Genomic DNA, 17,938 nt, shown 5'->3' with positions numbered 1-17,938 from the left:
GGTAATTAAGAGTGTTTTCTCTCAGTTTATCTTATTTTTAAAGCATACATTATGCTGACGCCCTATTTTGAAAGCCAGTATTGTGGTTTTGTGTGGATTCAGTTACATTTTAAAGCCCCTCTTAGGAAAGATAACATTTTCTCTCAATAGAATAAAGGATACGGGACTCCAAATTTGGGCGTGGCTACAGAAATGTGAACATGTACTAATGCCCAGCTGAGTTAGCAGCTGGTCTGGTAAGTTACTAGCACTGGTTTATCAGCAGCTTTCAGCGAGGATATGTCCTCCAGCAGCCTCTAAGTGGTCTGAGAAGAGCGTTTCCAGGTGTGAGGAAGCCTGCATCCTGGAGAATGAAAAATATCTGCTGTTGTGGAGCTGGTGAGAAATGAGCTCTCACAATTTACACAACTAACACACACACACAGCTCACTACATTAGATCAACTGTGTGTGCAAAAAGGCAGGAAAATAGAGCCACAAACCAGCAAAGTTGGGTCTGTATGGGAAATGCAAGTGAAGAAAATGCTGTTATTCTTACATTCACTTTGCAGACCGTATGAACCCAACATTGTTCGTGTTTTCTGCTGTCAACTGCATTTCATTTGTCAACACAAATCCGCTGCATTTCAGGCCTGCGACACATCCAAGCAGGGACAGTGAAGCGTTTATCTCTTTGTAATGCTGCCAATCCTGCTCACAACACTAAAAGATATTCTGACACCGAGGATAGCAGAAGAAGAAGGAAGGAGGATTTCAGGAGTTACGTCATCATCCAACGTTAGACCCAAAGACTCAGCTCATGATTACAACGACCTGTTAACGTTTGAACCATTGCTTTCACCTCAATACCAGCCCTAAATTGCTCGTTCCAACTTCCTTTGGCCCGAAACGACAGTCCAAGGATCACTTTTTGTCTTTATGCGAAGTTTCCGTACTGATCTGCATTTCCTGAAGGCCTCGTGTGTGACTGAATGATGAGTAGGATTTACGTTGCACGTCAGCTGTCCATTCAGTCATTGTGTTTGCAGCATTCAAACCCTCCTCCGTCCTTGATGAAAGAATCGGGACGGGGTGTTGCCATGGAGACCCTGCTCTGTAACAGTTGCCACAGCGATTAGAAGAAGAGCCGAGCTGAAGTGGTTGTTAGGGCGACCGTACAGAGAGTGAGAAAGTGAGGCAGGGAGGCGCCTGGTAAACACACAGGGAAACGATCTGAGGGGTTAAGTTGAAAACCACAGTGTTTACCTCACCCTGTCACCGTGGGCGAATCACGTGCAACCCCTCGCAATCTGAAAGAAAACTTCCCCAAACTACACGGGAATTTGTCTGATGGATGCGTCTTTATTTGGCAAACAAGACAAAACCAGAACCGGGAAGCAAAAGGTTTGTTTCTCATCTTGTGTTGTAAATAGACCTCACTTCTGACCGAGTTAACAAAAAGCTGGTCACGCTGAAACAAACCAGAGTAAAGAGCTGGAAGCTGGCCTGCAGAAAGACAAGCTGCCGACATAAATACGGGTCACCTGTCCCCCGCCGCTGATGCTGACCTGGAATCTCCACCTCTTCAGGGCTCAGTTAAACCTTGAAAACCGTTCATTTCCTTAAAAGCCTAGAAAAGGCGGCTCTCCGCGGGCCATTGGGGCATGAAGAATTGATTAGTGCCACACTCTGTCCAGACACAAGTATGTCACCTCTCCAGGGAAGAGACAGGCCAGTAAACAACCGTGGCGTTGGTCTTGGTTTCTGAGGCAAATCAGATCTTTCACAGTAAACTAGAATAAGAGCAGCAACACTTGGAGTGTAGGTTCGGTTTGTTGTGGCCTGAGTTTGAGCCGGTTTGCATTGCAGAACGGCTGGCTGGGTTAACCTGAATGTGGTGAAACTGCGAGATGTCAGGCAAATGCACTGCGTTACTCTACTTTGGTTCATTAATTTGTCCCACTTTTCGACTCCAATCGGAGCTGCAGCAGCGGCTTATGGAGGTCATTACCTTACCTTCCCTCCAGCTCCGATTCTCCTTGACGGCGGCAGATTTCAGGAAAGATCAGCTACGTTATGACCTGACAGAGACGCTCACTGTCAGCCAACGTGTCTCATCTCTCCAGATGAGGTTGGATGGGGAAGATTTTCCCCTTGAAACATGACAGACTGGATCACAGACACTATTCGTACAACGCCAAAAATGGCACATCATCTGGAAAAAGGCAACTACACCCAGCTGCTCTTAATAAGCATCAAATTAGATACAAACTCACTGATGTAACTCCTCCTGTCCTGTCTGGGAAATGATCAGATGATTCAGTCTGATCCAGCACTCATGCTTCTCTGGTACTACGCCTCGAACAGAAGCCAGAAAAAAAATGGCAGCTCATCATTTTTTCATTAATTACGCCTCTCAATCTGTTAGGAGATCTTAACTGTGGAATATTCATCACCAAATGTAAATGTAGCAAAGTTTTAACTGCACCGTGTTTTGGTTTTTCAGTCTGTTCTTAAAGCTATATCTAATCCTCCTCCAGCATCACCCCTATTTTCAGCATCTGTTACGGTTTTAAATTGATCGTCCAAATCCAAACTCTCTGTCCTTCATGTACTCATTACAGCTCACCAAATCTTCCATAGATCACTCTACTCATGCTAAACTTCACTTGCTTCTCATTTAAAACGACATCACAGGATGTGGCGGCACAACACGGGCTACCTTTGTTTAATTATGACTTTCAGGGAGTGGATGGGACTGACCGCTGTTACATCAGACTGTTTAATCTCATCCGAGCCTGCAGCCTGCCATTCTCCACCGGGTCCCATTAGGAGATTAGAAAACACAGGCGGGAAACCGGGGTTGACAGGGATTCTGCTGTCACTGTGTGTTTTTCCTGTTGCCAGGGGTTAAACTGGGATTTGTTATGTGCTGCGTCACATGTGTGCACAAAATCTGAGACCTCATCAAACATTCCAGATGCAAAGTTTACGATGATACAAACTTTCTGTGTCAGCTGTAACTGATACAGTTTTCTCCCTGCGGAGGCTCATGCATGCACACCTAACCTAGGGGGCTCTGGTAGGTTTACTGTGTGAAACTGGGTCAAAACAACATCCTTCACTCAGAAAGTTCCTGGTAAAAAGGTGAGTGGATGTTACCTTTTCCTGCCCCTGGCCTCAGTTTTGACCCTGGACTTACAGGACTAACTGTGTCCTTCTTTCAGTAATGATCAGTAAGGGTTGAGCGTGTGGGAAACTAAATATTAGTCATATTATCTTTGGTATCAGCTGATATTATCCTGACTTTGCCCTGAAACTACTGACCAGATTCATTTACATTTCATTTTGATCTAAGCACTTAAAAGTCTTTGATTTGACTTTTTTTTTTTAATGCAAATTATCTTTTTATGTCAAAATTATTGAGAAGGTTTGTGATACATTTATATGAATGAATTCCTGCTCATTCAAGATACTTTAGAACTGTTCAGTTATAATTCATAATCTATATTTAACAGTTTCCTTGGGATTTAAGGGGAAATAAATGACAGAAACAATCGGTTTCAGTTATAGTCCACCTGCCTAATTGTCATCTTTAACATTGCATTTTTCATGCAAATTATTATGTCAAAATTATTGAGAAGGTTTGTGATACATTTATATGAATGAATATAAATGTATTTATATTTATATGATACTTTAGAATTGTTCAGTTATAATTCATAATGTATATTTAACAGTTTCCTTGGGATTTAAGGGGAAATAAATGACAGAAACGATCGGTTTCAGTTATAGTCCACCTGCCTAATTATCATCTTTAACATTGCATTTTTCATGCAAATTATTATGTCAAAATTATTGAGAAGGTTTGAGATACATTTATATGAATGAATATAAATGTATTTATATTTATATGATACTTTAGAATTGTTCAGTTATAATTCATAATGTATATTTAACAGTTTCCTTGGGATTTAAGGGGAAATAAATGACAGAAACGATCGGTTTCAGTTATAGTCCACCTGCCTAATTATCATCTTTAACATTGCATTTTTCATGCAAATTATTATGTCAAAATTATTGAGAAGGTTTGTGATACATTTATATGAATGAATATAAATGTATTTATATTTATATGATACTTTAGAATTGTTCAGTTGTAATTCATAATGTATATTTAACAGTTTCCTTGGGATTTAAGGGGAAATAAATGACAGACACGATCGGTTTCAGTTATAGTCCACCTGCCCAATTATCATCTTTAACATCGATAAAGTCATCCGCCCTGAACTGCAACTGTTATCTGTTCCAAACACAAGACACGGTGTTATTTGCAGCAGGATATACACGTGCAAATCATTTCTGCTGTGCATCGAGAACCTCATATTTGCAACCCGCTGCAATTTCTTAGAGGCTGCTGAGGAAGGCAGATTCAGTGAAAAGGCTACTACGAACAACATGGATGTAGTCTTACTGAGCATCATCTCAGCAGCGTCACCTTTGCAGCTGGGAGATTATAGAGCAGGTTCAGTAACATCAGTGTCACGGGCTCCTGTTAGAAGGCTGTTCACTTACTATAGATTTTTTTAAATCTTGAAAATGTAAAATCAGCCTTGAGCTTAAAGAGCTCAGAAAACAGATGTTAATCAGGAACTTTCCCAAAAATAAGCAGGATTTTCAGAACGGTTCACAGTACAGTCTATTGCAACAAAGAGGGCCAAAGTGTTTGTTCACCCTTCATTTCTTTATATTTTCATTCCAAGCAGCCAGGTTTTGATGTAATCTTTTAGAATTGTCTTGAGCAATAGATCTTTATATATTCTTTGGATATTGGCTGCTTTTCTATTCATTTTACTTCCAGTCCTTTCCTCAGGAATGTGTTCCCATTTGTTTAGCTGCATCTATGAAAAACAGCAAAGAAAACACAGTTTGACAGACAGAAAATAGGATTTCTGCAGCAACAAGGTGATTCCCAAAGAGCTATTAGCTGAAAACTTGGCATATCTCAGCATGGTGTGCAGTGTGTCCTTAAAACATTTGAGGAAACTGGACAAGTGGAGGACAAAAGAAGAAGTGTCAGGCCTAAAAAACTATCTCCAGCAGATGAACAGGATCTGAAAGTGATGTCCTTAAGAAAGAGGAAAAAATCCAGCTGTGACCTGACAGGACCTGAGAGATGCATCTGGACCTTCAGCTGATCCATCTACTGTTGGCCCAAGCCTCATCAGAAATGGGCTCCATGGAAGGGTGGCTGTCAAGAAGCCGTTCTTAAGGAAGGGGAACAGGGAGAAAAGGCTGAGCTATGCCAAATGACACAAGAAGTGGACTGAAAATCAGTGGCAACAGGTCTTATGGAGGGATGAATCCTCCCCAGAGCCCGGACCTCAACATTATTGAAGCAGTGTGGGATCATCTGACAGAGAACGGAACAAAAGGCAGCCCACATCCAAAGAAGAGCTTTGGGATGTCCTTCAAGAAGCCTGGAGAACTATTCCTGAAGACTCCTTAAAGAAATGACAGAAAGCTTGTCTCAGAGGGTTCAGGCTGTGTTGGAGAATAAAGGAGCTCAGACCAGAGATTCACTTTAAAGCTGCTCAGAACTGATAAAAAAAAACTCTGTTTCTGCCTCAGATTCTGCATTTATATTCATGTTTATTTTTTTTTTAAATCAATAAGCTGCTGCATCTGTTTTCTTGGAAATTAAAGATAAATTATGAGTGACTCAAGATTTTTGCATAGTACTGGATGGAAAAGGAACATTAGAATCAGTGACAGGAGCCAGTTTGGCTGACTTATCCAGAGTGGACACAAACACATAAAGAGGCTCCACTTGTAGCCAACAGTTCATTCACATTGTGAAGTTTGCCTGTTTGATTACAGAGCATCTGCTGTGCCAGTGGTTTAAGTTATGGGAGGTTGAGCGTGCAGCCGGTTCATTTGGGGCTTTGCATCAGCATCCAAACTAATGATTTGTGAAATTCCAGCATGATTAAACATTATTCAGACAGTAAGAGAGGCTAAATTTAGCCAAACTGATGAGGTCTAAAATTAAAACACATCCTCTTGAGTAAGAACATTAGACACAAGAACAGATCTTACCTATCCAAACGTCGTTGCCGAACCAGGAGAGGTTCTTCTGGGAACTGTCGTAGTAGCCAATCTTCTTATAGCTACCACCTAGATAAGAGACAAAAAAGTTTTATTGTCACTGCCTGTGTTTTTAATTTAAACGTCTATTTATACAACCTGCAGTTTGCCGATGAATATGGAAAAAAATAGACCAAAAAGGTAAAACTAACGAGGGATGAAAAGGCCCAGAAAGAAGGACAAAGAAAGAAGAAGCAGAAGGAGTAAAAAAGCTTATGTGGCAGTCTTGACCAGGAATACTGATGAGATCCCACAGCGATTCAGGGATTCAAGTCAGGTCGTCTCATTGTGGATGTCAAATTACCTCGACGCCACAGCAGGAAATAGGAGACAGAATGTGAGGGGAAAGGGGCAGGATTATAAATTTTCATCCTTTAGGACGCCAATGAGAACAGAGGTAGAAAATAATCCTCCGCCTTATCCTGCGCAGGGAAACTCATTAAGTCACCAGTGACAAATAGGATGCCATTTCCAGAAACAGCTTAAAACGGAGGCTTGTGCTCAATTAGCGCGGAGCCTTGAGTCTCCTGCATCAAACCCATTTGCATGTGCAGCTAAAGGACAATAACAGTGAAGGTCAACAGAACTCACTTAAACGGAGGCTGCTGCCTGCATCCAGTTTAAAGCAACAATCAATACGCAGTCTGAAAGGTGTTTTTCTTGTCTTTTTTTGAACGAGTGGCATTTGTTCCTGTCAGACTCTGCAGAGGGAGGGATTTACCTTGCAGTTGCTCGATAAGGGTCATCGCCATCCTGGAACCCTGGGCGTCGAACACCACCTGGCCCTGAGAGGCAGAGACGAGGAAGTGGCTGTAAGTCGCAAACAATCAATTTCTTTTCTTTTCTAACTCATTCACAGCTGTTATATCCAGCATTACAGCATATCTGTGTTTGCCTGCTTCAACAATCAGTTCATTCTGCACAATCAGTGGCTCCCGACGGGTTTGTTTACAGTACAGTTTCAGCACAAAAGTTAGAGAAAAGATGACAAAAAATAAGACCCTGGTTGGCTGCTTTGATATTAAATCTGGTTTAGTTTAAATCTGCTTTAGTTTGGAGTTAATCCCAGAAACACAAGTAAAAACAACGTTACAGTAACTGGACTTAAAGAGCAAACTCTCAGCGTTTCTGTGATGGTATTCACATCCAAACTGGATGAAGGGTTTAGGAATTACAGCTCTTTGAAACCTAGAACCTTTTCAAAAGCACAAATATAATTAGACAAATTAACACACCCAGAGAGCGTTCAAAACAATCACTTTGGGCTCTTTGTTTGGAATCGTTTGAGGATAATGAACGTCTGTGGCCTAAAACTCACAAACACCACCATGAAGTACGTTTTCTCCTTGGCTGCAGCTTTCCTCGGCTTTTTCTGAGTTAAGTTTCGTCTTCAGGGAGTGAAATGAAGCTCGACCAGGCTGAGATAAAGCGACTGCCTCAGATATTGTGTTCTAGGTTATCGTCTTTCTGCTTTGGGTTGAATCTGAGCCGTGCGTAGGGCTGGGTACCGAACTTCGGTTCTTTTAAGGCACCGACTGCAATGCTTCGGTAGAGTATCAAAACACGCCTCGTCTTTCGGTGCCCAGAGATTAATCACGAACCAAGAACTGATATGTCTAAAGTAATTTCCTTTTTGTTAGAATTTATCAAAAAAAGTATCGCGCAGGAACCGGTATTGAAGTCAAGGTATTGTATAGAAAGATTTTGATTGCTACTCAGCCCTAGCAATACAAGCTTCAAAATTCTGCTTCTGTTTTCCGTCACATCGAACCACTGGAAGCCATCCGCATTCATCACTCCCCCTTTTACAGATGCTGTAATAAACGTCAGATCATAAGCCGTTCCACTGTATCCCTGCACCTGTGAGGTCTCCTGCCATCGTGAGCATGCTGACAGCTTACCAGTTAATTCCTTCCTCAGAATGCATTAAACCAGCCATCGCGCTGACGGTTGTGTTTTGGTTTATAGTCCAACGGCGGCCTGTTTCACTTGCACTGAGCGCGCCTTTGGCTGCATGCTGTGGGTTCACAGCAACAGCTGACACATCCACTGCATTTGCAATCAACTGCAGACCTTTTTACTTCAAGAAGAAATAATTAGGGAACAGCTTTTCAACCGTCCAATTACATCTTAGCTGCTGAAAAGGAGAGTTTTATTCCTCAAATTAAAGTAATTCATAAACTCATCAGATTACAGCCCAGCCTGCGTCCTACAGTAGAACTTTACCTTATTGTTACAGGTTCTGTAACACCTGTCCACAAGGAATACTTTCTTAATTTCACATTAGAGGGTGTGCACAAGTCAGTGTACCCTACAGTTTGTTGTGTGCAGAATTTCAGAGGATGTCCATCACTACCTGTGGTTTATGGTCAGAATCACAGCAGTAAGAAAGCATCATTTGAGCTTCTCTCTGTCGTCTAAACTTACCGAAACCCCTTCAAAGGAGCTAGTGTTGAGCGCTCTGTAAATCTCTGCGGTGATGTCATGGTTGTTATAGTTAAAGTCCTCCAGACGCCGGCCCTTGGCCTTCAGAGGTGCCACGGTCTTATTAAGGGCAAGGGCCAGAGCCCACACTGCATCATAGGCTAGAGGGGCCTCTTGAAATCCGCCAGTCTCCTCCGGGTTCTTCCCTCCCAGACGAGACATCAAAGCAGCAATAAACTCCTGTGATGTCTGACACAAAAAGGAAAGGGAGGATATTAAAGAGGCGCGGTTCTGAAGGAACACAAACCCAAACAGTTCCTTTATTTGTCAAGCTGAACATTCATTATAGTGAAAAAGCAAATGGGGAAACAGCCAATCTTCAAATCCATTTCTCCTTGGATGATAAAACCTTTTTTTTGGCCTCACAAACCTTGCTTTGAACCTACTGAGTGTCAAAAACAAGTTTGTTCCGTCTCTAAAGGCAATGTTTAGGCCAACCTTTTTGAAAACGAGGGCTACTTCCTGGGTGCTGATTAAGGGCTACAGTTCGATACACATTTCTGAAATAGCCAATTTCCTCAATTGAGCTTTAATTATGTTATTATTAATAATAATTAATGGTATTTTTCTGTATGAAGACACTGATCATGTTAATGATTTCTCACAAAAAAATATCAACAATGATAAAAAGATAGGAAATAGATTAATATCAACATGCAACACTTTATTTCTATATTTTCAAGTTTCAGTGTTTTTCAAATTGAATTTTCATAAAATACAGCCTAAACTTTAGGCTGTATTTTGGCTCAAATTGGCCTGCCACACCAGGACTATTTGAGCTCCTGATCTGGGGGGTATTTGGGGCAGCTTGAGGGGCATTTGAGGGGCAATAGAGCTGAACATAGAGGCACAGAGACAGAGTTTCCTTTGGCTTTCCCCGGTGAGCCATCTCAGCTAACTGCTGCAGTGTGACATTTTGTAAAAGATGCTTGTTGACTTTCTTCCAAGAATTAGATTAAGAAAAAAAAAATGTAAAGCTTCAGTTTGCTGCCGATATAGATTCAGTGCAAAAGTTAAAAAGTTCAGTGTAAAGTAGGCCTGAAGGCCAATAAAGCTTATCACCGTAGGACCCTTGACTTTGGACACATTTGTATGCATGCACATGGTCATGGTGCCTCATGCGCGCACGACATCTCTTCACCCAGTACTCTTTACCCAGACTCCCCAGCTAAGTCTGACAGGAATTATAGCCACTAAACTTAAAGCACTACGAGAAGTTTTGAACCTCAAATCTGTGTGTGTGTGGCTCTTTTTTGAAGTACATCAATCTTTCATATGCAGAATTCTGGGCCGTGGAGCGCTGGGGCCTGAGAGACTTTCCAGCTCTGCACCACATTATTTTTCTTTACGGTTGTTTGACATGTTTGTTGGCATTTGATGGTGTCTTTGAGGCCTCTTCAATGTGGCAACAAATGCATGTGTATGGAAGTACATGTGCAGGGCTCAAGAGAGATTTTTCTTATTATTATGACCGTGGTGTTACATCCCACAACTGGAGGGGGAGTCAAAGGGAAAAAATGTTTAGTTCTCTAGTGTTACTTTAAGGCAGGGGCCGGGAAAATAAAACAAAATATTCTCACTTGTTTTAATCCATCCATTGATTTTTCATGTCCTGTTCAGGGCTGCAGGAGCATTATTTTAATTGGATGATACTGGACTACGTTGGCCGTTGCAGCGTAAAAACAGGTAAACGGCCCCTTTTGAATCAGTCTGCTCGGTCATTAGCTCAAAGCTAACCCTTCGACGAAGAAGATGGCGAAAAGAAAAAAAGATGACGAGTATCGTACATTTCAGGCCGAATGGACTGAAGAATTCGCCTTTGTGGAGAGAGCAAATTCTGCGGTGTGTCTAATTTGCAAAGACAAAATTACATCGATGAAACGGTCGAATGTAAAGCGGCACTTCGACACGCGCCATGCTACCTTTGCATCAAAATACCCGGCAGGAGGCAGCAGAAAGAAAGCGTGCCAAGAGCTACTGAGCAGGGTACAAGCTAGAGCTACTGAGCAGGGTACAAGCTAGAGCTACTGAGCAGGGTACAAGCTAGAGCTACTGAGCAGGGTACAAGCCAGAGCTACTGAGCAGGGTACAAGCTAGAGCTACTGAGCAGGGTACAAGCTAGAGCTACTGAGCAGGGTACAAGCTAGAGCTACTGAGCAGGGTACAAGCTAGAGCTACTGAGCAGGGTACAAGCTAGAGCTACTGAGCAGGGTACAAGCCAGAGCTACTGAGCAGGGTACAAGCTAGCCAGCAGCAACCCGGCAAGGTGACTATAATTCCGCTAGCTTTGCTGGATCTTTAGCAATAGTGAGGAACGGAAAACCATTCACAGATGGCGAGTATGCTAATAAATTATATGCTAATATATGCTAATATAATATGCTAATAAATTCAGAGGCTTATTATACTGACATTTAGTTGAATTCACTTTTAAAATATATTATATGGCTCTCATTGAAATAAATTTCCAAATTTTTTGCTTTCATGGCTCTCTTAGTCAAAAAGGTTCCCGACCCCTGGTTTAAGGTAACAGACCATTGTTAATTTCTTCCCAACCCAGTTAATTTTCCTTTGAACTGAACTCTTCTTCACCTTGTGGTTTGAATAGGGAACTTCTAGGGACTCTGTTGTTCTCTAGGTGTTCCCTCTGCTTCCACTATTTGTGCTAAGCTAAACCAAGCTAAGCTAAGCTAAACTAAGCTAAGCTAAATTAAGCTAAGATAAGCTAAACTAAGCTAAGATAAGCTAAAGTAAGCTAAACTAAGCTAAGCTATGCCAAGCAAGCAATAATTTACTGAACATAGGTTTGTGTCTGACATAAATATGTGAGTTGAGTCCCATTTTTAATGCCACAGTTTAGAAATCACATGCAGATACTGTAAAAACAACAAGCCTGTGGGTTACCTCAGACTGGGTTACATGTTACGACAGGAGCACCTTTTTACGAGGAACATTCTCATATTATCTGTGTCTGCCTGGATAGTTTAGTTGGTTTAGTTGGGGCAAACTGTTGGTAAAAATGGTCAAAACTGGAGGAGAAGGATTGGAAAGAAATAAACCTTACAGTGAGAAATTTAATTGCATGGGAGTTGAATTATTTTGCTGCCGACTTTAGCTCCGAACTAATTATGATACATTTTTAGACTGAGTGGTTGGTCACAAACAGTTTTTAGATCTTTAAGATCTACCAATTAACAGACCAGTCTTGTGCTTGAATTTGATTCCCTTCAAAATCTAACCCCGTTTTTAGTCTATTTAATGAAGTAAACCAATTAAAGCACTTTCAAATACATTCAACTGTGACTTCCTTAAATGGAGCCATAGTGAGTGGGTGTTTTAAGCAACTATACTGATATCAAAGATTTCTTATATTCTTGGAACTTGTTAAAATCAGAGATTAGTTTTACAGAATGTGCATAAAAACCTAAAGATGAGGGTCTCTGCACACAATAGATATCCTTGGTTCAAATTCCTATAACACATAAACAAAGCCAATTACCCAAAATGCAGTGAGGCATAATGTCAACTTCACATTCTCTGTTGACTACAAAGTAAATAAACCAAGCTTATGTCATATCTGTCGGCGATGACATCACCACCTCTGCAAAAAGGTAACGATTCAGTGATCGGAGAGCAGAAATCGAGATGCATTGCTCTTTTTTCAGATAGCACATTTGGATTTGCTCTCAGAAAGAAAGAATATTTTCAAAACTGTAATGTTTTGAGCCGTATCTTCATATGTTTCCACGTTTTTTTTCCAAAATTCTGCCACAACTGAGGAAACTTTTGCTGGAAATTATTGTTATTTTGCATTTAAATAATATTTGAGGAAAGGAGGCGATTAGAAATGGGGTGAAGGGGGAATGTCGTCCCTGCTGTTAACAAAATTACCGAAATTCATCTTCCTGGTTCACCTGTCAACACTTTGCATGTGTGTGTTGATTGGTTGGAGATATGGGAGCCGCAGGGTGCATTTATTAGGCGATCCTCCCATGCTGAAAAACAATAAATCAACCACTGAGTGTAATACAGTGGCACCACTGGCATTTAAATGATCAAATAATTAATGTGCAGAATCTGCACAATGGCTCCAGTTCAAATATTATCAAAAGCGTGGAGATATATTTACTTTTGTGTTGTTTTTGTCATTAAGCACCAATCAGCACAATCTCCCACTGAAAGCATTCATCAAGGTGTCCCGGTGGATTCTCTCTGGCCAATTAGGCCGACACGCCTCCAATTCAGTTACAGTATGTCAAATTCGTTTAATTGAAATTCCACCCTGACTTTTGCCATGTAAATCTGTCACTATCCACTGAACAGCAGCTGACAATGTGCTGTTGCTGACCCTGCAGCATGGCATACAAGCTTACCCTGGGTGCTCTATCTAAAAAGAAATGTGCCAATTTCAAACCCAGAAACTGAATTTGAATAGATTGGCTATGAGCAGGAGGTCTATCAACCACTGAGCAGCACATCTACAGCTAAATCAGCAGGTAGTGGCAGGAGCTGCATGAATATAAACAACAGCTGCTGATGAAGAGCGAGAGGAGGGAGGAAGGGCAGCGGAGAAAAGGTGGGACGAGGAAAAGCTAATGAAGGAACGGTAAACAAGACAAATGAAAAGATGATCCACGGCAGACTCGATCCAGTGAAGGTCGAACAATGAGAAAGGGGAGCGGAGGAAGAGACGGAGTAAGAGGATTAGAGGAGGCGAACAGGGGAGAACAGCAGATACCTGAGAAGCTAAATGAGCATCATGCAAAATTATAAAAGGAAGCTGTTCAAAAACAGTGAAGCGGGGATATTCAAGAGGAATAATCCAGCTTCTGAGCATTAAACAGATTCAGGTCATACTCAGTTCACTGAAGCCATGTCAATGCTGTTCTCAACACTTTCCCTGAAATAACTCCAGTCTCATGGATAGAAGAGCTTAAAACTACATATTAGAAGAAAGTTCCAAACACCTTCTCAAGCATTGATATTTAAATTTTATCAATTAGAAACTAGAACAAATATCATTTAGTTTTTAGTGTTCATTCCCGGGGGGGCTTTGAGCGTTTGGTTTCACCATTAAAGACAGCAGAGTGTGCATTAAGACAACATGTGGATGTCAGAAGCTGCATGAATTTCCACAAAGTCAAGAAAGATGCGACTCAAATTCTGTCTGCAGGGCATGGGGCACAAATAGCTTGAAGGCCCATCAACAGAAGAGAAAGAAAATCAGCTGTACTGTACAAAAACAGTGACCCGTAAAGCACAGCTGATGTTTTGGATTATCTCACTGTGACATTGGATCGGATCGTGTTTTTCAGTCTAACCGAGAGAAGTCGTCTCTGCTGTCAGAGGCTCACAATGACTCAGATCTAAGCTTTGAACCACAGATCAAATAAAAGGTATCCGGTGCTGCTTCATTACATTAAGTACCATCTCCAGAATTACAACGGCAGTCGAACAATCCAACCGGGGAAAAGGATGTCAGCGTAAATTGAATTAAAATTCAACATTAAAGGTGCCTTCACAGATGTGCAGATTAACCGTAAAATTTGCACTCCTATGACATCACAGAAGCTGGTTTTAAACTACAGCGTGAATAGAGCCAGAAGATCCTGCAGCAGAATTGTTTCCCCTTTGCTGCATTATATCTTCGATGTAAATAAAAGACAGAAACAATATATAACTGAGGAAATGACTCTTGTATACTGTATAATGTCTCCAGATCAAACAACCTCCCTACTGCAGCAGCAAAAGCCTTTCAGGAAGGGCTAAAAGAACACGATAATGTGTCCGAGGTGTTCACCTGGCCTCTAAACTCCCCCGATATCAATCTGATGATATCTGTGGGAAGCAAGCCCAATTTACAATGACCCCAGTCCACAACCCACAGGGCCAAAACAATCTGCTGCTAATGCCCCGGTGCGACACAACCTCAGATAGCCTTTGTCCTGATTGGTCAGAGCTCTTTTGGCAGCATGAGGAGGACCCAATATCAGAAGGGTTGTCACATTTGGACAGAGACGTTCTAAGCCCTGTCCTTCCCCAGGGGAACCGTTTCATTTTGCATTAACACATGAGTCGGGGACCTCGACAGGAACTAATGTGACGCAGCCGTCTGCGACACATGTGTTACTTTAGCGCCACTCAACAAAACAGAACCCGGGAAAAATAAGGAGAGAAGAAAACAACAGCACCAAGAAGCTAACATGGAGAGCGAGGAGGCCACCGTGTTCATGGTCTGCATGGCGGTGATATTAATCATGGACGATCACATCAGGCGTCTAAGATGGAGGCTGGAAGAGCGCACAGCGAGAGTCAGGAGACGGAGAATCCAGCAGCGGGCGATACTTCTTCGTTTCATGGAGGAAAGAAGGAGAGCAGAGCGCCGCAGACAAAGGAGACGAAGTTTAACTTATTAAACAGGCGCCGGTTGGGTCCGTGTCGTATGAGGAAACATTTCAGACAAGGGGCGGAGCTACAGCCACCAAACACCTACGTCATGTTCCTGTGGAGCCCAGAAAAGACCCTGAAGGAGTTAAAATGGTTCCAGGAACTGAGGGCCGCGGTCCCTAGTTCCTGAGGGCCGCGGTCCCTAGTTCCTGAGGGCCGCGGTCCCTAGTTCCTGAGGGCCGTGGTCCCTAGTTCCTGAGGGCCGTGGTCCCTAGTTCCTTTATGTCCGAATGCACGAAAAAACGTCCCTATTCCTGAAAAGGTTCGAGGAACTGCAGAAGGTTCCTACAGTGGGAATATACCTCATGTTATGGCTGATGTACAACATACTATAAGTGGTATATAAGAATTCATTCACATTTTCACATAAAGTAAAATGCAGCTACAGTAGAGCTACGTTTCCATCAACAATCGTGATGCAATTAAAGCAGCCGTTAATACCAACTAAAACTCATTTCTGGCCATATGGGACATATAAGAATCACCAAAGTTCAGCAATCAATAGAGATGTTGCTAATGGCTCATTAAACACTTCTGTACCCTGAACGGTGATGGTTTTCTCCACGAGACACAAATTATCTGCTCTTATTTGTCAGAGCAAAAATGAACTGCTCCTGTTATCAATGCTCAGCATCAAAAATGGCTTTTAAACGTTTTTTTAAACGCTTTTAAACGTGAGTTCCCACCATGTTGGAGACGCCGCGGACAGTCTCAGGATTTAGCATGACGATCTCCGTGGTCACGTGTCCCTCCACAGCCTCCGTCATGTTCTCCACTGTACAGTTGATAGCTGGGTCTTTGATCTTGAACCAGTTGTCTGCGTACCAACCAATCAGGAACCACACGTACTTCTTTCCATAGAGCTTCTCTTTGAACACCTGCAGCACAGAGGGAGGGAGGCAGATATAAAAGGTGGATGAGGGGAGGGGGAGAGTGATAAATTATTCCTGGAAACATGTTGAGCATGTTGTATCACTGCCAAACAAGGAAATTCATTCAGACATTCAAACAGCTCATTACCAAGCTCAATTCCTGCTAATAGCCAGTCAGGTTAGGCCTGTTGGGATTGATCAAGCAGAAAAATGTACGAACCTCACAAAACACCTTCCTGGCTTCAGTTTCATAAAAAAGCCCCACGATGATCCTTGCATCCTGGCGCTGTATGAAATCACAACAAATCATTGCTTAGTTACATCAGCAGCAAGGATTGGGCTTCACAATAGTGCAGTTTGAGGTGGTAGCACATCGTGCCAAAGTCCTGCTGCTTCACAGGACGCCACATATTTCTGTTCAGGAGTTGATAATTAGCATAGCGCATTCATTTCCTCTATCAAATCGCCTCTATGCTAATGGTTTGGCGTGCAGCTGTGAGCCGGAGGAGAAAGGAAGGGGGGTGGGGACCAGCAGCTGAGGTGAATTTTTAATCAAAGCACCTTCAGGTTCTTGACAGCGACAGCCGGGTCGGTGAGGAAACTCTGACGAACGCTGATCTCAATGCCTGCCTCCTTCACCCTCTGCTCAAGATCATCCAGAGTCTGGCAGATTAAAGGAAAGGACAGACGGGGAGAGGGGGGAGAGAGGAGGGGGAGGTTAGAGAGGCAGCTAAACAGAGACACAGACAGAGGTGACAGGCTGAGACTACAGAGCGAGACATAAGAAAGTCCAACGGCTGAATAAAATCAGACAAAAGGAATCAGCAGCGTACTCTGTGAGGAAGAAAGTAAACCTCTGAGTTTCAGGTACCACGATTCAATATAAAAGGTCTCAAAATGTGGTAAATACAAGCTCAGATGAACAAAAACACATGAAATATTACACTGTGTCATTATTTATGGAACAAAAACTGAGACAAAACACAGAAACAGTGAGTGAAAAACTAAGTGAACCCTCACTGCTTCCACAGGAATTAAGAAGCGGTCTTCTCTTAGCATCAGTCTGGGAAGGGTTATAAGGCCATTTCCAAACTATCTGGAGTCCATCATTCGACAGAGAGAAAGATTATTCACAAGTGGAAAACATTCAGGACAGCTGTCAATCTTCCCAGGAGTGGACGTCCCAGCAAGTTCACCCCAAGGTGAAAAAGCCCAGAGCTACATCTCAGACTCTACAGGCCTCAGTTAGCATGTTAAAGGTTAAAGGTCACCCCAAGGTGAAGAAGCCCAGAGCTACATCTCAGACTCTCCAGGCCTCAGTTAGCATGCTAAAGGTTAAAGGTCACCCCAAGGTGAAGAAGCCCAGAGCTACATCTCAGACTCTACAGGCCTCAGTTAGCATGCTAAAGGTTAAAGGTCACCCCAAGGTGAAAAAGCCCAGAGCTACATCTCAGACTCTACAGGCCTCAGTTAGCATGCTAAAGGTTAAAGGTCACCCCAAGGTGAAGAAGCCCAGAGCTACATCTCAGACTCTACAGGCCTCAGTTAGCATGCTAAAGGTTAAAGGTCACCACAAGGTGAAAAAGCCCAGAGCTACATCTCAGACTCTACAGGCCTCAGTTAGCATGTTAAAGGTCAAAGGTCATGACAGCACAGTTAGAAAAAGACTGAACAAGGATGGCTTGTTTGGAAGGGCTGCAGGAGAAAGCCTCTTCTCTCTAAAAAGAACATGGCAGCACAGCTTAGGTTTGCAAAGCTGCATCTGAACAAAGCTCAAGACTTCTGGAACAATGTCCTTTGGACAGACCAGAGCAAAGTGGAGATGTTTGGTCCTAATGCACAGCAGCACGTTTGGAGGAAACCAAACACAGCATATCAGCACAAACACCTCATACCAGCTGTCAAGCACGGTGGTGGAGGGCTGATGATCTGGGCTGGTTCTGCAGCCACAGGACCTGGGCACCTTGCAGTCCTTGAGTCCACCATGAACTCCTCTGGATACCAAAGTAT

The 17,938-nt window shown here is 42.6% G+C and overlaps 1 protein-coding gene across 1 annotated transcript in view; it reads right to left on the bottom strand.

Annotated features, from left to right (window-relative positions):
• The window catches only part of gabbr1a (gamma-aminobutyric acid (GABA) B receptor, 1a), a 112,083-nt gene that overhangs the window by 38,746 nt on the left and 55,399 nt on the right, over positions 1 to 17,938 (bottom strand). Inside the window, exons 10-15 of the mRNA XM_072393537.1 lie at positions 16,490 to 16,591; positions 16,149 to 16,214; positions 15,743 to 15,934; positions 8,553 to 8,798; positions 6,847 to 6,910; positions 6,078 to 6,155 (exon numbers count right to left, since the gene is read on the bottom strand). Coding sequence (XP_072249638.1) covers positions 6,078 to 6,155; positions 6,847 to 6,910; positions 8,553 to 8,798; positions 15,743 to 15,934; positions 16,149 to 16,214; positions 16,490 to 16,591 — 748 coding nt within the window. The remainder of the gene's footprint in view (positions 1 to 6,077; positions 6,156 to 6,846; positions 6,911 to 8,552; positions 8,799 to 15,742; positions 15,935 to 16,148; positions 16,215 to 16,489; positions 16,592 to 17,938) is intronic.

The sequence above is a fragment of the Leuresthes tenuis genome, unplaced genomic scaffold (assembly GCF_036924035.1).
Source record: "Leuresthes tenuis unplaced genomic scaffold, fLeuTen1.0.hap1 SCAF_10, whole genome shotgun sequence".
Lineage (NCBI taxonomy): Eukaryota > Metazoa > Chordata > Actinopteri > Atheriniformes > Atherinopsidae > Leuresthes > Leuresthes tenuis.
This window is presented reverse-complemented; position numbering and strand designations above follow the sequence as displayed.